The 26,370-nt window shown below is 42.8% G+C and overlaps 1 protein-coding gene across 9 annotated transcripts; it reads left to right on the top strand.

The window, feature by feature from the left end:
• The first annotated feature begins 9,592 nt into the window (after positions 1 to 9,592).
• CCNA1 (cyclin A1) lies at positions 9,593 to 23,752 on the top strand. Of its 9 annotated transcripts, none has more exons than XR_008700948.1 (10): positions 9,603 to 9,747; positions 10,236 to 10,424; positions 14,176 to 14,422; positions 14,609 to 14,733; positions 15,190 to 15,413; positions 16,765 to 16,969; positions 18,940 to 19,053; positions 20,173 to 20,306; positions 20,818 to 20,997; positions 22,863 to 23,752. XR_008700948.1 is itself a non-coding variant. In XM_055542348.1 (9 exons), the coding sequence occupies exons 2-9, from the start codon at positions 10,260 to 10,262 to the stop codon at positions 20,867 to 20,869; spliced, it is 1,266 nt and encodes a 421-aa protein (XP_055398323.1). In that variant the 5' UTR covers positions 9,593 to 9,747; positions 10,239 to 10,259; the 3' UTR covers positions 20,870 to 21,439. The 9 variants fall into 9 exon arrangements, 7 of the variants coding, with proteins under 7 accessions (XP_055398323.1, XP_055398322.1, XP_055398325.1 ...); XR_008700949.1 differs by lacking the exon at positions 22,863 to 23,752 and adding an exon at positions 21,521 to 22,048; XM_055542348.1 differs by lacking the exon at positions 22,863 to 23,752 and having other exon boundaries at positions 9,593 to 9,747; positions 10,239 to 10,424; positions 20,818 to 21,439.
• The last annotated feature ends 2,618 nt before the right edge of the window (positions 23,753 to 26,370 follow it).

Here is a 26,370-nt window from a genome sequence, read left to right as displayed (position 1 = left end):
TCAATATTTCCATTGTTGAGGAGTACATGTTCCCATAAGGTAATATTCAGCCATCTAGAGCTCGAGAGATAAACATATAATTTTCATAAAGATCCTTTAATCCTTAGACACTGCTTGAGCAATAACACAGAATTGAATAGAGTTGTCAGCACCGAATCTATGACTGAGTCATAGTGGGTGACCTGTGCTCTGGACAGAGGAGCTTGGACCCTTGTGCAAGAGCAAAGGTATTTGAAAAGGTCACTGCTTCAAATCTAGAGTTCAGTAGAGAATTTAAGACAATGGGTAGGATTGATTCACAGCCACTATTAGAAGAGAGTAGATTAAGAAATTCTGAGGACAGGAACTCACATTGCTCTTTGACCTGTTGCAAACCCAATACCTAACAAGTTCCTGGCACACAGTAGGTGCCTAATAAATATTTGATGAAAAATGATGAGACTAATACACAAACAGGAAGGGGCAATAAAACTTTATGGTGTTAGGTACAGTTCTGATTCTCAGCCAAGAGCCTTTCCATGAGTCCAGACTCGGCTTACTTATAGCTTAACAGAAGTCTGAGAGATTGTCAGAAAGAAAATAGCAATCATTATTTCACCTTCATTCTAAATACGTTCTAAAAAATACTTACATAGAGATTCAATGTGGATAAATATCAGGTTAATTTTTAAGAATCAACTACAAAAACATAAACTAAAATATTTGGTAATATATACATATATATATGTTTTGCAAAACACATCCTAACAACTGCAAAAATATAATTAATTTATAAATTACAATTCAAACTTATCATGGTAAGGCATTGCATGCAAGAATATATTCATTCAAACTTTTAAAACAAATTTTATTTACTTACGTATTCGGCTGTGCTGGGTTTTCATTGCAGCGTGGGCTCTTCTCTAGTCGCGCGGCACTGGCTTCTCACTGTGGCGGCTTCTCTTGCTCCAGAGCATGGGCTCTAGAGCAGCTGGGCTTTGGTGGGGCTTCAGTAGTTGTGGCACGCGGGCTGTGGAGCACAGCCCAGTAGTGGGGGTGCATGGGCTTAGTCCCGCAGCATGTGGGATCTGCCTGCACCAGGGATTGAACCCATGTCTCCCGCCCTGGCAGGCGGATTCTTTACCACTGAGCCACCAGGGAAGCCCTCATTCAAACTTTCAAAATTTTCTACAAATAAGTTAAATTAAAGATAGTATTGCGGGCTAGATTTGAAGTATTTTAGAGGCATATCTAGAAAGCTACTAAGGAAATCAGAATTTGGAACTATGACTATTTCTGTTCTGAAAAACAGTATTTCATAATAGTAAAATAATTATTTATTATACACAGAATATAATAAACTTCAAGTATTAAATTATGCTTTTTCCAAAGATAATATGTAATGTACGCTTTTCTTCTCCCAAAGGAACATAGGAATGTTCAGAAAAAAAATTTTTGGTGTGAAATTTTGGTTTTACATAATTCAGATCCTTTTTCTCCCCCCAAAGTGCACTTTTAAAGTGGAAAATGAAGAGAGGGGTGATTTACAGCTCATAGGGAAAAAAAAAAAAGATTAAACAAAGTCTTTTTGATCAATGATTTAAATCAGAATTTAAATGGATATGTTTAAATGAGTTCCACCCTGAAACACCTTAGAATACACTGTGCAGATGATTAATTTACTCAAATCAGTTAGAATTTGCATTTTATTTATCACATAAAAATCACTGTTATTGTTGAGCTGACAGATGGTCAGTCCTCAACAGATTGCAGTTTATTAGAAGGAAAGAGGAACATTACACCCCTCATATCTGGGGGACATGCCTGGCCCTGTTCCTCCAGCTTCAGAAGCTTTTCTCCTTTTATTTCTTCCAGTGGGATGCTCTCTCTCTCTCTTTTTTATTTTTGCAGTGTTTCTTCCTCACTACTGCTTTGGTCTTTGCATGAAATCAACAGAAATTTTAATCTGAATGCCAGAAGTTTCCATACTTCATATTCTGTTGACAACAAAACAATTTTCCCCCCATATTTCTTCAGTAAAAGGGTCCAAAGTCAGCTTCTTACACAATGAAGACAACTTAAAAATGGTTCAGTTCTAGTGGAATAAAATATTGTGTATTCAAAGTAAACAAAAAGAAACAAAGAAAATATCTATTATTTTCATTACCACGGATATTGCTCAGGGTATTCCCTTATTTCCAAATCCCATTTATAAATTATGCATTACATTATCACTGTTTATTTGAACTTGTTTTCATTAACTGGGTAAATAAGTTTCCTGGTTATTTTCCTTAAGGGTTGGCATAGCAACACTTGTTTAGACTGATCTAACTCCCTATAACTTCCTGTTTCGCCCATGGACCTGAATTACAAACTCTCCATTTCTCTTCTTTTTCATCTTCAGTGAAAATTTATAATTTGTTCTAAATGAAATCTCTTGGATTTGAAAGCCAAAAATAACTCATAACTCTAGTTGCATACCTTCAATATATTCACTGAAATCATAAAGCTTTTTCTCAGAAAATTTCTACTTGAAAAACCTATCATCTTAATAATGTTCCTAATGTTATTCCCAGCACAATTCTGGAATTTTTAATCACTATAGTGCTCTTGCTTCATCAAGTAAGTTCATATGAAGGAAAGTGCTATGGAATCTATTAAAAAATAATCTTACTCAATAAAAGGAATTAGAGAGAGAAATGATTAATTCCCTGTAATATCAAGAATCAGAATTGTGAGCATACTGTTGCATAAATTAACTCTTATCTTCTGGAAAGCAGAAGTTTGTTCCTACAGATCAACTGTCTCATCAGTTGGGAAGCAAGAAACAAAACAACAGATCCCAAATAAGGATGGATCTTGGGTGCTGATCAAATATTGGTAGAGAAAGGAAGATTTCATAAACACTGGTATCGATCCAAGAAGAGAGTTCTCAAATCAGGGAAAGACAGTATGAATTTGGTCATAAAATTCAAAATACAACTTTAGTGACAAACATAAAGCTTAAGCTGAAATTTATATCAACTATTACATAAGTCTAGCATTCAGTATACCCAAGTAAATAGTTATAGCTGTAAGATGAAATTGGAGAAGGCAGTGGCACCCTACTCCAGTACTCCTGCCTGGAAAATCCCATGGACTGAGGAGCCTGGTAGGCTGCAGTCCACGGGGTCACTAAGAGTCATACACGACTGAGCGACTTCACTTTCACTTTTCACTTTCATGCATTGGAGAAGGAAATGGCAACCCACTCCAGTGTTCTTGCCTGGAGAATCCCAGGGACAGGGGAGCCTGGTGGGCTGCCGTCTGTGGGGTCGCACAGAGTTGGACACGACTGAAGCGACTTAGCATAGCATAGCATAAGATGAAATGGCGAAAGTTTGATTAATGCACCAGGTAAACAGAATTCAACTTGATCTTTCAGTTGTTTTGGCTCTGTCTCTAGATTATTGCCTGATTGGGGGAAAGGGTGAACTTTTCATTTTAATCAGGGAAAATGCATTGTTTTCCTTGTTCATGTATTAATGGGTCCTCTTTATGGCTCAGAGGATAAAGCGTCTGCCTGCAATGCGGGAGACCTGGGTTCGATCCCTGGGTTGGGAAGATCCCCTGGAGAAGGCAATGGCAACCCACTCCTGTATTCTTGCCTGGAGAATCCCATGGACAGAGGAGCCTAGTAGGCTACAGTCCACAGGGTCGCAAAGAGTCGAACACGACTGAGCGATTGCACTGCACTTTATGAACTGCATGGTGAAATCAATGCTTCTCATAGAATCAGCACTAAACAGATGGCTTTGTGTCAATATTTATCGGTGTACTTTATCCCAAAGTATGATATAAGGATAACATAGGAGGAAGTGAGGCCAGATATTCACATTTGCATACACAGTAGAATTAGATTGTCCACGATGCCTCAATGCTCTGTAACTGTTCTCAACTACCAAAATACAGTCTAATCCTACATTGACCAATATGGTAACTGCTGGCTAGACGTAACTGTGTGTGCCATGTGCCAGGTGGCTTCAGTTGTGCCTGACTCTGCGACCCCATGGACTGTAGCCCTCCAGGCTCCTCTGTCCATGGGCTCTCCAGGCAGGAATACTGGAGTGGGTTCCATTTCCTCCCCCAGGGAATCTTCCAGCCCCAGGGATTGAACCTCATCTCTCATGTCTCCTGCACTGGCCAAGTGAGTTCTTTAACACTAGTGCCACCTGGGAAGCCCCGTGACTATGTAAACTAAGTTAAAAATTCAGTTCTTCAGTTGAACTGGCTATATGTCAATGCTCAATCACTACACTTGGCCACTCGTTGTGATATTGGACAGTGAGAATATAGACTATTTCTATCATTACAGAAAGTTCTATTGAACAGTGCTGTTGGTCTGATCCTGAAACTCTCCCTGACAATTTACTTCTTCAATAATGATTTTTTTCTTATTAAGCAATTAATATTATTATAGGAAATTTAAAAACTATAAATATGCCAAATGAATTTAAATATAATCAGTAAATCCTATAATGCATAACTACTTAATATTGTTTATTGGTACTTTTTCTAAGCATATAAAAATTTTAAAAAGCAACATATTACACACTGCTTTTCTTCTTTATATCCTAAATTTATGAACATTTTTGTATGATATTTTAAAAATCTACATTATTTTACATGGCTGCATAATAGTGATTCAGCCTACTGCTATGAAGCTATTTATGGTCACTTTCTTAGGTAAATCCTGGAATTGGACATCATGTGTGTTGATTTATTTCTGAAACTTCACTTTCAGGAGCTGAATTTGGAAAGAGAGAGAAGTCTGAACCTGTGTCCTCATCTGTGTAACCCAGGGTTTAATGAAATAACCTCCAAGTCCTCTTCCAGCTTTCCAAGTCTAAGAAATTTTTCAGTTAGTGCCAAACTCTGAAGTTACTAAAAAAAGAAGAAACAAACACAAAGGCTTGAGAAAGTAATTTTAAGAAAATTTTCTCTCTTGGACACGTGAGTTCAAGGATTGGGGAGAGTAGGGGAAAAATATAACCACATGGTGGCAGTAACATATAGTGAGCTTTATTGGGGTGCTGCTTTGAGGGGTTTGGGTGTGGGAGTGGCTCAATGGTAAAGAATCCGCCATGGGGTCGCAGACAGTCAGACATGACAAGCAACTTAGCATGCAGTGCAGGGGCAGTTGGGAAGTTCCTCCAACCTTCAGGAGACAATGGTGTGGGAAAGAAAGTGAAAGTGAAAGTCGCTCAGTCATCTCCAACTCTTTGCAACCTCATGGACTATACAGTTCATGGAATTCTCCAGGCCAGGATACTGGAGTGGGTAGCCATTCCCTTCTCTAGGGGATCTTCCCGATCCAAGGATCGAACCCAGATCTCAATATTGTAAATCAACTATGCTGTGCTATGCTTAATCACTCAGTCTTGTCCGACTCTTTGGGACCCCATGGACTGTAACCCGCCAGGCACTTCTGTCCATGGGGATTCATTCTCCAGGCAAGAATACAGGAGTGGGTCGCCATGCCCTCCTCCACGGGATCTTCCCGACCCAGCGATCAATCCCAGGTCTCCCACATTGTGGGCAGATTCACTAGCTGAGCCACCAGCGAACCCCCCACCCAAATGAATGAATGAACAGTAGACTTTGGCTACTTTCACATATGTATTCAAACTGCTTCATTCAGAGAAAGTGACTTTAGAAACATACGTACATCATCTGTCATGTATTAAGAGATCCACTTCATACCACCCGAGAATATATGTTTCCTAAGGCGGTAAATTTTTGGCTACTTCTCAAACTGGACTCACTTGATCCTTTGATCAAGTGGGCTAAAATGTCACAAATCTCCTGTGATCCCCAACATCTGTCCCTCATCTTACAACATAGTCATCTTCTAAATTTAAATGTATACTGAGAATGGCAAAGGCATGTCTGTGAACAGGTAAAACATGTCCTTAAAAGGACCTCGGTCCTTAAAATAAAATTGGCTCGACTTTTTCCATCTCTTTTCCATCCCTATGCTGAAAATCAACTTCATTTCATACAAATTAATGAAAACTGAAATGTTTGAACAGGAGGTTAATTACTAGCTACAATGAGCAAATGGAAGAGAAGTAATAACAGCTTCTGAACTGCCAGGTAATTGCTGGCAAACAGAAAAGACTGTCTTTGAATTGAAATTTGGAGTGGGGAGGAGTCAGTTTTAATAGAACTCTGAGGTTTTAAAAATCCCTAGTAAAGAATTCAACTGTCATCCTTATTATGGAAATTAACCCTAGCATCCAAAACAGCTGAGCACTGAATATCAGGCAGGAAGTGCTGACCAAGTCATTTGTTAAGCTAAGAAAGTATTATATTAGCATATAAGCTATACGAAATATTTTAGACATTAAAGATGTATTTATAATAAAAAGTATTGTTCACTTCTCAATATATTAACAGATAGGTTATATAAAACATGCAGACCTTGAAAATCTACTCAACCTTGATTTCTAATCCTGATTTTGCTACACTAATAGCAAAATAATGAGTCTCACTAAAAATGCATAATTTGTGAGGAAGTCCTTTGTATTCTCTCTGCTCCAATTTTTCCTAATTATAAGGCCAAGCTTCCCATTTACATTTTTTATAAAAATTGTGATTTTATTAGTTGAGTTTGTTTTTATGCCATGAATCATTACTAGTTCAAATATTTAATGATGATTTTTTTTAAAACCCAGGAAAGGCGTATTACACAAGTTATATAAATATCTGAATTTATATGTATACACATATTTTAAAAATGCATAAAGTTCACCTCAATTACTCTCCAATTTAAGATCTCACCAGAGAACTGTGGTGATTTAATACTGAATTCGAAGGCAGTACAACAATAAACTCATAAGCCACATATTGGTGCTCTTTGTCAAGTTTAACAAAGTGGATGGAGAAAGAAGAAAGATGGTAATATTTAATGATAATATTTCATATGCATTAAGGTTGGATTAAGCTGCAGCTATTCACTTGAGCAAACTCCAGGAGTTGGTAAAGGAAAGGGAAGCCTGGCGTGCTGCAGTCCATGGGGTCGAAAAGGGTCGGACACGACTAAGGCACTGAACAGCAACAACAACAAAATTCACACGAGAAGGGGTAGGGGAAGACAGGTATGAAATAATCAGAGGGTCTCATCTGGTTAAGAGTTCTTTTCTCTTTAAAAGGCATTTTTTGGACTAGAGACAGCTGAGAGGTACAGACCCCTTAGTAGCCTCCTCTTCTGGTCCTGACCAGATGTATGACTCAGGACAGCCAATTTCAAAGACCTGCCTCTGCCGGGGGCCAATGCTACCCTTTTCACACTTGAGCTTCAGTCTCAGAAAAGAGGATCAAAATGACAGGCTCCAGGAAAAAACACTGCACTGGCTCCTTTTGTTTTGGAAGAAAGGATGAGTATGAGGTTTCTGGTCACTTTCCTCGATCGAGTAAATCATATCAAAAGCAATGTACAGAGCGTCAGGTCACAGGAGGGCACGGAAGTGAAAGTGAAAGGCACTCAGTCGTGTCCACCTCTTTGTGACCCCCGGGGACTAGAGTCCACCAGGCTCCTCTGTCCATGGAATTCTCCAGGCAAGAATACTGGAGTGGGTGGCCATTCGCTTCTCCAGGGGATCCTCCCAACCCAGGGCTCAAACCGGGTCTCCAGCATTACAGGAAGATTCTCTACCGTTTGAGCCTCTAGCTCCTGCCAAAGTAACCCTGGCTCTTGGAAAGACCTGCTCCTGAGTTCCTAACAGAGTCCACCCCTGACACCTTCAGAGTCCCCAGAAGTCACAAGAATGTGGTCAGATGGTGGAAGCCTCCCCAGAAGACTTCCAAAAGCAGCACCAGATGAGAACGGGGCAGAAGGTTTTTTTCCTCACCAGATAGCAGCACCTTGCAAAACCAACCATTTGGGGCCTGCCTACATGCGTTGCCACAATTTGAGTTGTTACCAGAGCTCCTGTGTTGCCTTCATATCCTAAGGCATAGGAATTCCAGGGTGCAAAGGGATCGCTGCTTCCCAATGAATGAAAGTGGGTAATAAAAGTATAGAAGTTAGTTTCACATTAAAATCCATTTCTACTTTCCTTGGGCATCCAGGAGTGATTTGCAAGATGCCTCCTAACTGCCTCTTAACACCTGACTCAATCGCTTTCATCCTCACTTCCTGTAGAATACTTCAATTTTCCCATTAAAGCAATGCATACACAGATCGCTGGGTGAACCCATTAATAAAGAATACTTAAGAAAAAATTGGGAGAGGTGTAAGATTAGCAATTATTTTCATTCAAAACAAGGAAGAAGGAAATAACCAGTTCTTAAAACGACCATTTGAATGGTTTCCAAAATCTGTTTTATGGATGGGAACTTAGAGATGGGAAGTTAAAAATTAAAAACAGACAAAAGCAGTAACATATATATAACTTGAGTGTGTGTGCACAACAACATTTTCAAAAAATAATAAAGGTAAAGATTCTTATACCTGGCTTTCTAGTTACCTCTGGAAGTTCCTGGGCTCCCTAGTTTCCAAGGACCCCTCTTCCCTTCCTGCGTGGCCAAGGCCCCTTCTCCCTACCCTCACCTCTTACCCCCAGATTAGGCCCCCTGCTTCCACCCTACCTTGCCGCGGACCCCGGATCCAAGGATTTCCTTCCCACGTGGCCAGGCCACCTACCCAGTCCCTAGTTCCCAGGCTCCCCACTATCCCTCCTCAACGTCCCAGACCCCTTCGCTGCCACTCGCGTTCCTTCCTCTTCCTGGGCCAGCTTCACGCTGGGGCTGCCGGAACTGTCGAGGAAGGTCTCTCTTCTTGGGACTGAGAGCACCACGTGCGACCCTAAAACCCCAGGTCTCCTCTCCCGCCCTGTTGGGTTACATGCACCTGAACCCAGGCCGGCCAGGCGTGGCCTCCGGTGCGCAAGGACCCAAAATGACCGAGGACACGCCGCCACCACGGACTAAGAGGCGCGACTCCAACCAGAGGCCCGCTGGCTGCCACTTGGCCTCTTTGGGAGTACGGTTAGGTGTGTGAGTTGGGGGAAAGGGAAGTGAGCCGCGCAGTCTACCCGGCGCGGTCAAGGCGCCACGGCCTCAGCAGCCCCGAGGGCCCCGCGTCGCCCTCCCGGGCCAAGGTTCTCAGGAGCGGGCCGCGGAAAAGACGTTAGCGGGAGGAGTTAGCGGCTGTTGGGGGAATCGGTTCAAGTAAAAACAGTCCCTTCCAAACGCCGGCCATCACGGGGCGGGTATTCCTCCCTTACAGACACCGGCCACAGTGGGGGCGTGGGCGCCCAGGGCGGCCGCCCGCCCGGGCACGCCCGGGCAGGGCCGCTTAGGAGGAGCCCAGGGCCGCCGCCGGTTGGCCCCACCCAGCCCTGAACGCCCGGGGGTCGCGGTGCGACCTCCCAGAGCGTGTCGGGTGAGGAGGTCGCCATAGAGATGAGGCCGCAGAGCGCGCACGCCCCCCTGCGGTTGGCATGGAAACGGCCCCCGCGAGGCCCGGGAGCTGCGCTGATTGGCCGATTCAACAGACGCGGGGGCCGGCGGGGGGCGGGGGGAGTTGAAAGTAATTAGCTCTGAGCTGGGCAGCGGACGCTGGGAGCCCAGCGCCCCGGCTAGAATCTATTAACACCTCCTTCCCCTTCCGCCCCGCCCCATCCCGGCCCCGCCCCTTTCAGCGGACCCTTATTCCCAATCCTCGTGTGCATTTGCTAATTGTTCGAGACTTATGTGTAAAGAGATAAGACTGAGAAGAGCGAGGTCCGCTGTGGGTTCCAAGCAGATTTTGGGGCCTTCTGTCTTGTGGGAGGAAGGCCGCGGAAGAGCACTCTGCTTGTCACTTGAGAAGGGGACGTACTTTCCCACAGTGATGTATCCTGGGTCACTGGTTTGCAGGGAAGGGGATGGTGGAGTAATGGATAAGCATCACAGCTAGGAAAGACCCGGGGCTTGTAGGTTTGGACTCCCCACTAATGTGGGGGTTAGTATCTTGGCTTAGAGGTTTGTCATATTCCTCTCTCCTTCCAGCCATCAGCCAGGTATTGGAAGAAAGGCTGGAGAGATTCAAATCACCGTTTTGGTTTAAAGCGGCTTTGATCACTTGCACTGTGGCTCAGGCCCTTTCAAACCTAATAACTGCAAGGAAGATCATGTGTCACAGGGCTCTGTCTTCTAGAGAGTCTCAGCATCCTTGGATCCTTGGGGAAGAGGCTGACTAACCGGCTTGTCTGTTTCTCCTTCCTTGACAGCAGTAAGCTGTGGAGACTGAGGCCATGCATCTCAGCAGCTCCAAGAGTGGAGTAGTGCTGGCCCCAGTGTCCCGAGGTCCTGATGCCTGTCAGATGATAACCAGAGGCCAGTTGGGCCAGGATCCGCCACAAAGAACAGTACTAGGAGTGCTAACTGAGAATGGGCAGTACCAGAGGACCTGTGGCCAGGTAATGCCTGGGAAGAGCTGGAAAGGCCCTCGTGTCTTGGTGGGAAGTGGGATCTCTTGAGATTTTCTGCACAAACTCCCCTTGAGTATTCAGCCCTGGAATCTGGCCTATAGGGGCACTGATTTTTTAAATGATCACTGTGTAAGGTCTCTTTTTCAGCTAGCAATATTGAATAATTTTCTTTGTTATTAGGAACTGTTTAAGTCAAGTGTGTGTAAAGTCACTTAAAAGAAAGTGAAAGTGAAGTCGCTCCGTCGTGTCTGACTCTTTGTGACCCTGTGGACTGTAGCCTACCAGGCTCCTCCATCCATGGGATTCTCCAGGCAAGAATACTGGAGAGGGTTGCCATTTCCTTCTCCAGGGGATCTTCCTGACCCAGAGATTGAACCTGGGTCTCTGGCATTGCAGGTAGACGCTTTACCCTCTGAGCCACCAGGGAAGCACTTAAGTTCTGGGCTAAAGGCCATTGTGAATGCACCAGAATAAACTATTGTTGTTCAGTTGCTAAGTTGTGTCCGACTCTTTGCGACCCCATGGACTGTAGCCTGCCAAGCTTCTTTATCCATGGAACTTCCCAGGCAGGAATACTGGAGTGGGTTGTGATTTCTTTCTCCAAAATAAACTTGTGGTACTGGTGTTTCTCTAGATCAGAATGGTATTCAGATTGACCTAGGCTGTGCCTGAAGCATCTCCAATAACCTTTAAGTTCATTGGTGATGGTGTTAGAATCAGGATTGGATCACAGTATACTAGATTACTTCTAAATGTGTGCTTTGAAAGTCAGCTTCTCCCCAGGACTGATAATGGACAGTTGAGCAAAAGATCGTGGGCCATCTGATGTCTGGTTGCTTGTGCTTAATTAATCATAGGTACCTCCCTTAACAGAATGTAAACAGAGGGTAAATAAATTCAACATTTAAAATGCAAATAAGGAGTTTGGATCCTTAAGAATGCATTTTGAGATTAAAACAACAACAACAAAAAAACTTCCTCAAGTCTGTTATTACACCAGCTTCTCATAAGCTTGTACTGTATATCTATAGTGGAACGACATTGGCAGTAGTATAGTGGAGTAGGTGGGCAGGTATCCTTTCCATTTTACAGGTGAGAAAATTTGAGAGGTTTGAGAAAGCCTTCCCACCCAAACAAAAGTCATGATGGAGGCCAGATCAGAAGCTTCTCCTCATCTACTGACTACTCCTACTCCTCTTCTACACAATGACACAAGTCATTTGTGTCTTGGTGGCATCTGGTTAGTGGGAGAAAATTACCCAAAGTAATCTGTTTCAAGCTTTGGAAAAAACTGAGTAAAGGTGGTTTTAACAAACTTAATTTGCTTAGCGACGTGGTGTACTTCTTTAAACGTGAAGTCTAACAGAGTGGGGGAAGGAAAGAGTGGGATGAATAGAAAGAGTAGCACTGAAACATGTACATTACCTTATGTAAAATAGAGAGCTGGTGGGAATTTGCTGTGTGACGCAGGGAGCTCAAACCCAGTGCTCTGTGACAACCTAGAGGGCTGGGATGAGGTGGGAGGTAGGAGGGAGGTTCAAGCAGGAGGGGACATATGTATGCCTGTGGCTGATTCATGTTGATGTATGGCAGAAACCAACACAAATTGGAAAGCAATATCCTCCGATTAAAAATAAATAAATAAATAAAACACGAAGTCTAACACCTCTCCTGAATGGGCAGTTACCCCTGTGCTTAGTGGTTTCACTGTGAATTCCTAACTGTTAGTTACCCTCTATGTTGCTTAGTGCTGCCTCTGCATTTCCCGGTTCGATTCCTCTACAACCGTCCTACAGAAATCTTTTATTTTATACTTTCCCTTCTCTATCCTCTAAAGCCTCTATCTCCGTCCTGCCTCTCAGCTTATAACTTTATATCCTATTTTCCTAAAAATATAGATGCAACTGTAAGAGTTTCCACATGCCCCCATGTATCGTATACCCTGCCACCGTCCTCCTGCTGTGTGACCTATGTATTCCTGCTCTTATGCAAGGTGCACCCCATGTGTGAGGCACACCTGATGCCCTCTTGCTTCTTCAAGGATATCATTCCATCAGCTCTTCTTTCTCTTCTTAGTTTTCTCTTCTCTACTGGGTCAAACCCAAATGCAAATATATTGTGATTTTTTTTTTTTCAATCTTAAAAACCTTTCAACTACAAAGCTCTTTACAGCAACTGTCCCATTTATGGCAGTATTTCTTGAGAATTTTTCTACTATAAACTCTATTAGGATGGGGATTTGTGATGTCAGGTTTTCTGCTGTACTCCCAGTGTTTAGAAAAACCATGCCTGACCAGGGTCGCATGCAAGTATTTGTTGAACAAATACTCTATCTCGATTTCTTCTTCTGTTCTCTTTGACTCAATTCTTATTTAAAGTTGTACATATTTGTTAAAAAATTATTATCTATTTGGCTGCAATGGGTCTTAGTTGTGGCATGCAGGTTCTTCAGTTGCAGCATGCAAACTCTTAGCTGAGGCATGCAGGGTCTAGTTTACTGACCAGGGATTGAATCCAGGTCCCCTGCACTGGGAGTGCAGAGTCTTAGCCACTGGACCACCTGGGAAGTCCCTCTCTTTGACTCAATTCGTAATCCTTTCTTTACTTGTCTGAACGGCAGCATTTGACATTACTGGTCATTCTCCCTTTCTTGAAGTAGTTTCTCCTGACTTAGCCCAGAGAACATAGCTCTCTTCTGATTTCTCATCTCGCTCACTGGCCACACCTCATTATCTTGGTTCTTCTTCATCCACTCTCTGAAAGTTAGAGTGTGCTAGAGCTTAGTATTTGATCTGAATTGGCACTCACTCCCTTCACAATCTGTTCAAGTCTCCTGGCAACAAATACCATCTTTCTGTTGATGATTCCCTCTTCTGTCTCTGGTCTGGAACTCTCAGCTAAGTTTCAGGCTCAAGTTAGCTATCTACTTGACAGCTCCACTTGGATCATGCAGTAGGCATCTCAAACTTAGGTGAAACCAAACACTGACTCCAGCCCCAACCTGCTCTTCCCAAAGTCTTCCTCATTTCAGTAAGTGGAATATCTATTCTTCTCATTATTTAACCCCCAAACTTTGTCATCCTTGACTCTTCTTTTTCTTCCACCCCACATCTAATTTGCTGAGAAAATGCTGTTGATTGTACTTTTAAAAATGTCTAGAATTTCATTTCTCTTTCTCATTATGTCATATAATAGTGTTCCATAGCTTGTAAGAGAATTAACTCATAGCACACATTTCTAAATACATCATGTTTCTGAATAACTGTATAAATGGGACCTTTCCAGGAGGCTGTTGACTAAAAGTTGACTTTAAGGAGGATTGTGTAACTATGTGTCAAGAACCTTGCATGGTTGTTATAAAAACCTGGCATGCTACAAGCACAAAAGCTTATTTACAGTCCCCCCCCCTCCCCCCGCTCCCCAACATGTGGTACCTAGTTCACTTTGGAGGAGAGCTGTAGGTTTTCCTTTTTTCTATAATTTTGCATTCCTTTGATAAATACGTGAGGAAGATGACAAATCTCAGGTTAGCTCCTTCCCCAGATGTCACATATAGACAAAGATAAGGGCAAAGTAATCCTTTGGAAGTTTCAGGTTCTGAAATTCAGTTGCAGACATGGATATTTCAAATTCAGATTCCTCTCATCTTTGCAGCCTGCTGGTTTGAGTCACATGGGTTCTCAGCACCTATGTGGGCTCTGGGGTAAGCCTCTAACACAAAAACTTCATCCTTTTCTAGGAGCTCACCACACTCAGGTGTTTCTCTGGATCAGAAAATGTCTACCCTCCAGCTGGAAAGAAAGCGCTGTCTGACAGTAGGGTTCAGGCACCTGCCAAGCAAGGATTTGACATCTACATGGATGAGCCTGAACAGGGGGACAGAGATAGCTGCCCAGGGCGAAAGGGGATGGCATTAGAGGATGCGTATGAAGTAGACACCAGCGCACTCAAATCAGACCTTCACTTCCTGTTGGATTTTAACACAGGTAATGGGACGCGCCCATGGCTGACGGTACCCTGTCTTTGTAATCGCCTGCACTGTTCAGTAGCATAGAACTAGCAAGAGAACTCCCTGGAATAGTAACTGTTTTCACAGCTGCCTGTAGAGGGTTAGTGGATGGAACTAGTTTTGAAATGAAATGTCTTACCTGATAATGTTGAACCCCCTGCAGTTTCCCCTATGCTGGTAGATTCATCTCTCTACTCTCAGTCTGAAGATGCATCAGATTTTGGTACAGATGTGATAAATGTGACTGAATATGCTGAAGAAATTCATCAGTACCTTAGAGAAGCTGAAGTGAGTTTTTCCAACTTCTCCTTCAATTTCCAGCACCCGAAGCACTCTGTATTAACATAGTTATATGCTCTTGGCCATGACCACTAGCAAATGGCATTCTTGTGACATCTAAACATGAGAACGTTTATGAAAAATAATAGTTGGGTGCGGTGAGTAGCAGTTACTTGGACTATTTCTCTATGTCTCAAAAGGGTTTGTATATTAAGTATTTCACTCTTGGGAAGAACCATTACTGCCATGTCCCCCCTCCTTGAAGTTACTCGTTAACTAAATTGCATTACAGAACCAGAATTGCACCCTTTGTTCCATATCATGACGTACAGATTTCTCTGGCTTTTGACTGAGTTTCCTGCTAACCTCTGCTCATGAGCTTTTTAAAAATAGCAACTGTACTGTGGAGCAATCCTTCTAAGATAACAACTATTTAAACATCAAAAAAACTCTCTCCCCAAACAGATCAGACACAGGCCCAAGGCGCACTACATGAGGAAACAACCAGACATCACAGAAAGCATGCGGACCATTCTGGTGGACTGGCTGGCTGAGGTCGGAGAAGAGTACAAGCTCCGCGCAGAGACCCTCTACCTGGCTGTCAACTTCCTGGACAGGTTTCTTTCCTGCATGTCTGTTCTTAGAGGGAAACTGCAGCTTGTAGGAACAGCAGCTATTCTCCTGGCTTCGTAAGTCCTTCAGCTCAAATATCGTGAAATGTCAGCCTGTCTAAACACTTGATTTCTGTTCCCATTTATTGGAGAAATACAGTGCTTGATAATTAAAACTTACTCATGCCTCCTTTGATAAAATATCATTATTTTTACAGTGTTTACTGAGAAACTGAATCTCACCACATGTTCACTATTCAACTTGGATGTTGAAGGATCCTCTTAACAAGTTCAGTATCATGACTAAGGCAACCATCAGCTCAAATTCAGAATCTAGTTCAATTATTTTGTAGTATAGTGTTTGGGCTATATTCTACTGTGAGTAAAAGCCCCATTTTAAGAGATTTGGGTTTATGTAAGCCTTCTCCAGGTTCTAGCAAATGACTCATAATAACCCAGTTTATTTGGTTACAGTGAATAAACTATTTTAGCTAATTCCTGTTACTATCAGTCATTCATAACAATATCTATTTGTGTAGAAAAGGTCTGGGTTGTGGCTAACAGTAAAAGTGTTAGTTGTGTCCAACTCTTTGCGACCCCAAGTACTGTGGCCCACCAGGCTCCTCTGTCCATGGGATCCTCAGGCAAGAATACTGAAGTGGGTAGCCGTTCCCTTCTCCAGGGGGTCTTCCTAACCCAGGAATCGAATCCGGGTCTCCTGCATTGAAAGCAGATTGTTTACCATTTGAGCCAACAGGGAAGCCTTATTTGTGTAGAAAAGCACTGGGGTGACTAAGTTTCTTTTAAATAAGTGACCTGATGGTGAATAGTAGTTTCCTTTCTATTCTTCTGGTCTCAGACTTTATACTTATTAATTACTATAATTTTGCAAAAATTTCCCTGTGGAAAGGAGAAACAAAAGCAAAAGCAAAGAATTGATACCAGTGAAATCATTATCTTTCTCTCAGATACATAGCATCTTTTGCTAATTCAGTAGAAAAAGCTGGGTACAATCTTTTAAAAAAAAAAATCTAAGGGCTAAGGAGGTGTTTTTTTTTTTTTTTTTTTTCCCCTGTCATCATGTTCAACATAAAATTCTTTTCCACAAGATGAAGTCTGTAGAATTAAGAGGAATTTATACCCATATGTCTGTCATTCAGAATCTTTCAGCTTATCAGACACCAAAACCTAAAATCCCTAGTTGAAAATTGTCTCTTTACTACTCAGGGCAGTAAGTATGACATATCCTTGTCATACTCATGCTCTTTATGGAAACAAGCGTCTGTATTTTTTCACACCTGTACCATTTCATGATTTATAAGTGATATTTAAGTCTACAAGGGCCACATGACAAGCCTGGTTGGGATAGCACAAGAAAGAGAGTCAGAGGATCCAAGCTTCACTTTCCCAAACCCTTTCCCTTTTGTAGGAAATATGAAGAAATATATCCACCCGAAGTAGATGAGTTTGTGTACATAACCGATGACACCTACACAAAACGACAACTGCTGAGAATGGAGCACCTGCTCCTGAAGGTCCTGGCTTTTGATCTGACCGTGCCAACTACCAACCAGTTCCTCCTTCAGTACTTAAGGAGGCAGGGAGTGTGCATCAGGACTGAGAACCTGGCCAAGGTAGGCCACGTGACTCCCAGGAACCTCAGTGCCAACTGGATAAAACAAGTAGCCTCCTTCAGTTCTTCCTTCCTTTTCAGTTCTTTGCCTAGGGCCCAGAAAAGCTTTTTAGCAATTGGAAGAGAACTAATTTGAAGAACATGACTTCTTCATGTTTGAAGAAACGACGAGACATTTCCATTAATCATGTTTGGCAGATGTGGGTTGTCTAATCACCCACAGGTCTTAGAAAAAAAAAAATGTAAGCTTGGAAACTATTCTCTTGTTGTATACAGACCACAGGCAAGCAGTACCTCTTAGGTTTACAGAAAGGAAACAAGATAAATATGGTTTGATTTGGCTCTAATCTCATTCTAACATGTTAAGTAAAGAAGCACTATTTGGTCATTTTGGAGTCCTAGAACTTTAGTTAGAGTCACTAAAGTATTGGTTTGGAAAACCTGGTTCCCATCCACTATTATCTAATATATCTGGTATTTATATGCTATGCAAAGAGCAATAAGAACATCTCTATAAATTTCCCAGTATGCTTCTTTTAATCTGATAAGTCCCCCCTGATACTGTTCTAGCCAGTGAACTGCATGCACTTGCCTGATAAATTTTTAATTGATTTTTTTACTGGAATATACTTCATTTACAATGCTGTATTAGTTTCTGTTGTATAGAAAAGTGAGTCAGTTATACATGTATGTATATCTACCCTTTTTTAGATTCTATTCCCATGTAGGTCATTATAGAGTATTGAGTTGAGTTCCCTGTGATCCCTCACAGCTCAGTTGGGAAAGAATCTGCCTGATCCACTGGAAAAGGGACAGGCTACCCACTCCAGTATTCTGGCCTGGAGAATTCCATGGACTATATAGTCCATGGGGTCACAAAGAGTCAGACACAGCTGAGTGACTTTCACTTGCACTTCCCTGTGCTCTACAGTAGGTTATTAATTATCTGCTTTATATGTGGTAGTGTGCATATGTCAATCCAAATCTTCCAGTTTATCCCTCCCCACCCCCACCTGATAAATTAATAGCTATAATATGGACATATTTTTGCCTTTCACTGAAGACTCCAATCTACTCCAGTGGCTAGCTGCTAAGTCACTTTGGTTGTGTCCGACTCTGTGCAACCCCATAGATGGCAGCCCACCAGGCTCCCCCGTCCCTGGGATTCTCCAGGCAAGAACACTGGAGTGGGTTGCCATTTCCTTCTCCAATGCATGAAAGTGAAGAGTGAAAGTGAAGTCGTTCAGTCGTATCCAACTCTTAGCGACCCCATGGACTGCAGCCTACCAGGCTCCTCCTCTGTCCATGGGATTTTCCAGGCAAGAGTACTGGAGTGGGGTGCCATTGCCTTCTCCAGTGGCTAGAGGAATGCTATTTGACCAGCATAAACCTGCAGTACTAGTATAGGTAACCTATCACGTACACTGTATAGATAGGCCAAATATTGATCCTTGCCTATACAATATTGAAATTTACTTGTAATTAAATGTATTAAAGGAGAAGGCAATGGCACCCCACTCCAGTACTCTTGCCTGGAGAATCCCATGGATGGAGGAGCTTGGTGGGCTGCAGTCCATGGGGTCTCGAAGAGTCGGACATGACTGAGCGACTTCACTTTCACTTCTCACTTTCATGCATTGGAGAAGGAAATGGCAACCCACTCCAGTGTTCTTGCCTGGAGAATACCAGGGACGGGGGAGCCTGGTGGGCTACCATCTATGGGGTCGCACAGAGTTGGACACGACTGAAGCGACTTAGCAGCAGCAAATGTATTAAAACATAGATGTTATTCTGGTTATGGACAGGCATGGTGATTATTGACTCAGTGAATACTTTTGAGCATCTATTTCTGTGCTTATCACTAGATACACATTGAACAAAGATGACAGTTTGTTCCCTTGACATTTCTAGGTTTACTTGGAACCTTAGCCAGATTCCTAATTCCAATGAGACTTTCTTTCTTGTGCTTAGTATGTAGCAGAACTGAGTCTCCTTGAAGCTGACCCGTTCTTGAAATACCTTCCTTCACTGATAGCTGCAGCTGCTTATTGCCTGGCAAACTACACTGTGAACAGGCACTTCTGGGTAAGATTCTAACTGATTCTTTCTAGATGATACTTGGGCTTCCCAGGAGGCTCAGTGATAAAGTATCCTGCAGTGCAGGAAATGTGGGTTCGATCCATGGGTTGGGAAGATCCCCTGGAGAAGGAAATGGCAACCCACTCCAGTATTATTACCTGGGAGATGCCATGGACAGAGGAGCCTGGCAGGCTGCAATCCATGGGGTTGCAAAAGAGACTTAGTGATTAAACAACAACAAGTGATTAACCAACAAGATGATCCTCAAGGCCTGTCTAAAGTCTATTTAGTAACTCAAGGCTTAAAACTGGTGAGCCTGTTAGGAGGGAGAGTTAGTTTTATAAGGAACTAGTTGCCTAACCCCCAGATTACAACATGTAGCTGGTCAGTGTTCATGGCTTGGATCTGTGGCTTAGCTCACTGGGGCGCAGAGGGTGCAGGAAGTCAAGGAGGTGGTGGTGACATGCTCGTTCAGTGGAAGCTGGCCTGGAAACCCCAGTGCCCACACGTACGTAGGGAGTGCCCTTGTAGCGTAAGCACTGACCACTTCAAGGCAAAGGATGTTGACTCTTCCCCTCCATGTAAAAGAACCTTGGTCCAGTTAGGATGGTCAGAGGTTGTATGAGGCTTTCAAGGGAACAGGGAATTATTGTTGCTTCTTGGCTCATGATAGCTGGCAGGATTAGAGATGGGCCCCTAAGATTTGGTTCTGAAGGCTCACTTTTGTGCTAAGAGAGCAGGGCATCTACTTTTATTTTCTAAAATTCTTATTTCTTATTCTGCATTTGGCTAAGAATCTTTCCATATTCTATCTAAATAGAGTGTTCAAGTAAGTTGAAGCTCTTCAGGGGCCAGTAAAAATCCTGCTCATAAGAGAATAAACTTCCCCTAAATTAGGCATTTATAATTGTACAATATGAGCAAATTTAGAACTCTGACTGTTCTTCCTAATACCTGATTCCTAAAGGCTCTGAAGAAAGATTATGGTTTCTTTTGAGATGAACATGGATACTTACTAAGTATACCTATTAACTCCCTTCAGTTCACAGTTTTATCTTCAGATTTCTGATATCATATATTAAGATCTTAAAGCTCTATGATACAAATTTCTTTTGTCTTGATTAGCCAGAAACCCTCGCCACATTTACAGGCTATTCATTAAGTGAAATCGTGCCTTGCCTGAGTGAGCTACATAAAACGTGCCTCAGTATACCCCATCGACCTCAGCAAGCAATCAGGGAGAAGTACAAGGCTTCAAAGTAAGTTCCAGATATTCTCTTATCTAGGCTCACTACTTAAAACTTTAGTAAGTGATAGTAATTTCAGAATTAAAAAACAGAACAAATTGTATGTGGTGCTGGGCTGGAAAAGTAGGGTCGCATGTCAAACCAAGAATATCAGTTTGGCAGGGCCTAGATTTATAATTTGTCACCTTGGAGAGTAGCAGGTGGCTCAGTAAAGAATCTGCCTGCAATGCAGGAGACCTGAGTTCAATCCCTGGGTTGGGAAGATCCCCTGGAGAAAGGAATGGCTACCTACTCCAGTATTCTTGCCTGGAGAATTCCATGGAGAGAGGATCCTGTGGGCTATAGTCCATGGGGGTGCAAAGAGTCAGACACAGCTGAGCAACTAACACTTTCCAGAGTACATCTAGTCAGCCAGCTCGTTCCTTTCCATTAAAACTACCAGACGGTTTTCTGGGGCCCACGTGAGATTTTATGAAACCAAAGTCCTTGGCGCGTACTGAGCTTGCTGTGGGCCTCGTTTCAGGTACATGCACGTGTCTCTCATGGAGCCACCCACGGTGCTTCCTCTGCAGTGAGTTTCAGAACCGAAGCACCTTCGGAATTTAACCTCCTGATCAACAGACTTGGTCGTGATTTTTACAGGTTTTCTGCAGGTTGTGTCAAACTAGTGTTGCTGTGATATAGGTGACATACTTTTTAGAATGTAAGTGTATTTAGGTTCTCTTAGACGTAGCTTGTAATATAGTCTAGTACTTTCTAAAGAATAAACCTGCCTTCTGACCATGTGTTAGACTTATTTACTGCTGACTGTGGCTGACATGCTTGCCTGGAATTTTAGTTGAGAGTATTACAAATGTCTTTCTATTTTAAGAGTGCTTCTACATTGGTTTTATAAATCCGGTATGCTGTTAGGATTAAGTGTTCTAAAGAATCCAGAGATTTTCATGTTTGGTAAATCGCTACCCTGAGACTTTTCTCTTCCTATCTTTTTACTCCTCATGTAGCTCTCCATAAACTGGCAAGGGTGACTGCCAAGCCTAGACGGATTAGCGAAGGGACGTAAGCAAGCACTGTCTATTCTAGTGTCCCTGTCAGGCCCTGGGGGTAAAGACAGTGGGTTGAAGAATAAATGTTATCAGGTACCTCAGAGGGGTAATTTACCTAATTTAATTCTAATTGAGGGTTATGATGCTTATTTTGTAAAGGACTTTTATTTCAATGTCCAGTTTTGATTTAGTCACCCATCAAGCATATATTCAGCTTTAGAAGATGTTTGGAGAGGTAGAAGAAGAAAATTTTACCGTACGATGGGACCTCATAATAATTAAGCTAATCCTGGGCTTCCCTGGTGGCCCAGTGATTAAGCATCTGCCTGCCAGTACAAGGGACACAGGTTCAATCCATGGTCCAGGAAGATTTCACATGCCTCGGAGCAACTCAGCCCGTGTGCCACAACTACTGAACCTGCGCTCTAGAGCACACGAGCCGCAACTGCTGAAGCCCGTGCACCCTAGAGCCTCGCTTCACAGCAACAGAAGCCACTGCAGTGAGAAGCCTGCACTCGCCACAGCTAGAGAAAAGCCCAGGCAGCAAGGAAGATTCAGCACAGACAGAAATAAGTAAATAATTTTTTTTTTTTAATTAAGCTAATCCTTCATGTTCATCCTTGGAAGATATCCATGCTAAATGCAGCTGAAACTCAAATTATTCATGATCCTACAGTTAACTCACTACGCCCTCGTACATGGTCCCTTTCAGCACGTATATAGGGATGAAGAAAACTGGAGCAAAAATGCACTTGTTTTAACTTTCTTTTAAAGATTGGAAGGAAAATCAAGAGTCGACTTGGCCCTGAGGGAGAGTGGTGCTTACAGGAGATTGCACAGAAATGTTGCTAATCTCCAGCTTAGTAGCCCTGGGCCAGCAGGCCTGGAGGCCCAGGAGCCTCTGGCTGTGTTCTGCCTCCAGGCCTGCCCCTGGGCTCAGCCCACATGGCTCAGCCCACATGGCTCTGCAGAAGTGAGAACAACAGATTTCCTTTACACAGAAAATATCAGACCCAGGTGGAAAAATGGGAGTAGATGAAATTAACTCCAAATCAGATGTTTGTTCCAAGCAAGTAGGAAATGGCAACCCACTTTGGCATCCTTGCCTGGAAAATTCCATGGACAAAAGAGCCTGGAGGGCTAAAGTCCATGGGGTCACAGAGTCGGACATGGCAGCACACACGCATGCACCCTAATGGAATTATAAGTATAAAAATACAGCCGTACTTGACATGTTTTGTGAAACTTTTTTTTTTTTTTTTACGTTTCCACAAGCCCTTAAAGAGTCTGGTGTAGCCTTTTTTTTTTTTTTTTTTTCTGCAGATAAATATTCTCAAGGTGTCTCCATTTCTGATACCACTGAAGAAATCAACATTTCCCTAAAGGGTTTTGTGGTTTATGGCATAAGTTTCACAAAAGGGATTTAGAACCTGTATCAATACTAGATTCTCTGTTTTTCTGTTATTTTGCAAAAGAGGCTTTTGTTTCTAAGGTTGGATCTAACATTTGGCCTTGACTTTAGGTCACAAAACCATGCTGCAGGCCACAGAAGTCCGAACCCACAACTCTCATGTTCCCGGGGGCCGGCGGTTTGTACACAACCCGCTCCCACCCTGCAACACACACATGGACAGATTGCAAGGAGGTGGTCTCCAGCTTGGCTTCCCTTTTTTATTACTTTTTTGTGTCCCTGAAATACTTTATTAAAAATATACAAATATGACTGTCACCTGTGTACCTCCCACCCAGCTAAAGAGAGAGTAACAATCTACGGTACGTGTCCCTCCTTCATCCCATTCTTTGTCTTCCCCGAATTCGGTGTTGACCACGGTTTTTATATTTCATAAGAACATGTCCATAAGCAATAATGCTTGTTTTTAAAATTTCCTGAATATTGACTATCTTTCAGATTCTTCAGTGATACATGTTTTAGGCAGCATTGTATTTTGAGATGATCTGTGTGGACAACTGGGATTCTGGTTATACTATTATATAATTTGAAGTGAACATACATATCTGTTCTCATCTCATATCTGTTCTCTTGATTTTTTCCCATCTTTCTCTTTGACCCACTCCTACCCACTGCCTGTCAGCCAGTAAAGGAAGCTGGTCTAGGCAAGGCTGTGGATCTGGGAGGGCTACCTCTGTTTGCCTTTGTGGGCTTTTTGAAAGCCTGTGGCTTCAGACAGACTCTGGCTTTTCTGAAGACTCAGAGATGGCTGTGAATCAAGGGGCCCTTGTTGAAATGGGCCATGAGAAAGGACTACGGGAATAGCATTTGCCTACACGTTATCAGGACCCCGAGAGAGAAGCTCAATACACCCAAATGGTTCCGTTGTCTCCTAAGCTCACACCACCAGAATGAAAACGCATAAATCTAATGTACCACTCAAACCTTGAAATTGAAGCCCACACTACTTATATGAGAGTGTCTTGCCTTTCTGATCCTTGTGTCCAGATTGGTCGGGGGGTGGTGGTGGTGGGAGTTGGGGGGTCGGGCAGATGGGACACTCTCCTCAGGGCTCCTGGCCATGACCCCATTTATTATAGCATCCTGGCTCCAGGGCAAGGCCCAGTGCATACAACCTGATGTCCCCATTACTCCGGGAAGATCTTCCCTGCAGTCTCACAGGATGACCTTTCTTTAGGCAGCAAGCTAATTGTTGCCTTCTAATACGTCTTTTATAAGCAATTGATGGTATTCTTAAAAAACAGAATGGCCAACAGGTCAATTAGAGTAATGATGAGGGAGGGGAGGGGAAACAGGGAGAAGGGATGTGGGAAGGAGGTCATGGGAAATCAGATCAGTTAAAATGAGTCAAAAAAGGATCAGCAGGTGGAAGTTTCCCCCCAGAGGTGGAGTTTTCTGAGGCAGGTAAGTTGAGAGACTGTGCCCACAGTCCTATTCACCTTCCAGGACAGGTGTTCACCCAGGCTACCTGTGCTCACTGCTCCTTCATCCACCAGGTTGTGTGTGTGTGTGTGTGTGTGTGTGTTACCCCTTGGGAAACACCAGCTTCAGTGATCTGAGATTCTGCCCAACTCTGTAGAAAGTTTGTAATGCATAAAAAATTAAATGCCAACAAAAATTCACTGGGCATAACATTGAGATGACGTGTCAAACTAGAATGTCTTCTAGAAATAAAACATAATAGGGGTTATTTCCCCAACGCCCGAGTCCCTCTCTCCTCATGCTCGCGCTGTCACTGCCTTGGCTCAGCCCCCGTCATTTCTCATATACACCCATCACTGTAGCAACCTCCTCATGGCTCTTCAGTTACCTTTTGCCTGCTTCCAGGGCTTTCTGAAATGAAGTCGATGGCATCTCTTTCCTGCGTCTGATTCTTTAGTGCTACATCACCACTGGGATAAAATAGGGGGCGGGGGTGCAGGCTCTCGAATGAGCCAGGCCCTGCCCACCTGGAAGGAAGAGCTTCTGCTTTGTAACCCCCACCTTGTCCCTTCTAGTTCCCAGGTGGCCCTTGTTCCTCCTCCCTTTACTCACTCGGGAACACTCATCTGTCTCTCTAAACACTTCCCACTTTAACGCGTGGCAAACTCCGACGTGATTCTTCAGATCTAGCCTTTGGCCTTACCTCCCTGTCAGCCCCAGGGCAGGTGTCTCTCACTCCCACTGGCTGCTGCTTGTCTGTCTCTCCTTTCATCCCTGTCCTCCTAGCATCTGGCTTCATCCTAGAGAGTCCATCATATTTTGTTATGAGTGAATGAGTGGGTAATATTTTTTACAATCACTAGCCCTCAATTTATTCAAATATAAAGTGATATTGCTGGGAATATACAAAGCATAAAGCTTTTCAAAGTACATTCAGATAAAATAAGTTTAAAATGAAAAATCACAATCAGCGGTAACAGTGTATGGCATACACATATCGTAAAAAGCTCTTTCTCTTTGTCATTCTTACATTCATTTTAGTGTAAGAAACTGGATAATAAAGGAAAACTTTCATTAGGGTCTTGAAACAAAAGGCATGTCTTAGATGAGAATGAGGAACACAGTGGCTTTTTTGAGAAGTACATCCAGGGCTCTGCTGTCTTCACGTATTCCTCTATCTGCCTTAGAGGATTGGATTCACAGGGAAGTCTCCTCGACAGTCTCCGGAACACTTATCACTGTACCATAGTGGGAGACTCTTCCTATGCAACCCTCCTTCCCCTCTCTCCTTCACAGAGGTGGGGCTTGCATCCTTGTCTGAAGGTTCTCCATGCCTTCTCTAGCTCCTCCCCTTTTATCTCATTGGCGATCCCCCCAATCAATCTCTTGCACATCTACTGTCTCCACATCTGTTTTGGGGAGGCCCCAGACTCACCCAAGAAGCCTTGTTAACCCTAAGAGGTGGGAATAAATAGTGTTTCCCAAATGTACTTGTCTAGAGAAAATGTTCTTTACACAAACCTGTCAGTGTTTAAAAGGATACTAATGTTTCAAGGAACACAGATTAGATATAATGCTCTAGGGGAAAAGGATGAATAATTACCCAAGCTAATCTACATTTTAATCTCTATGTTATTTACAATTTGATTTCTACAGATATATTTAAATTATCTGTTAGTACAATAAATTTTATATAATCCTTTCATAGTCAATTATTTCAGTGTTCTGAATTGAAAGCATCCCTCAAATTAAGAAAGACTCCTAACTGCTTAGGTGCAATTACAGCTATTGTCATGGTACCCAAGCAGAGGAGGGACAATCTAGGCAAGCAATAGCTTTCTTCCTTGGGTCCCCTGGGGGCAACCCGTTAAATGCCCTTAATGCAAATCCCCAAGATGGTGACTGACTATATATTAAATATTGACATGAAGGATTTCTGGAATACTAAAAAATGTCTGATATGTTATTAGGCTTTTAGTGATTCTATTATTGCTATTATTATTTCAGGAGAAACTAAAATTCTGATTACGGACTTCTGATAGTATAGCATGCTAAAAATTTATAACTCTTTGGCACTGGCTTTTTGAGAGGAACTGAGCCCCCAAGGTAAATATAAGTATTATACATCGGAGAACCA

The sequence above is a fragment of the Bubalus kerabau genome, chromosome 12, assembly GCF_029407905.1.
Source record: "Bubalus kerabau isolate K-KA32 ecotype Philippines breed swamp buffalo chromosome 12, PCC_UOA_SB_1v2, whole genome shotgun sequence".
In the NCBI taxonomy this organism is placed as follows: Eukaryota; Metazoa; Chordata; class Mammalia; order Artiodactyla; family Bovidae; genus Bubalus; species Bubalus kerabau.
This window is presented reverse-complemented; position numbering and strand designations above follow the sequence as displayed.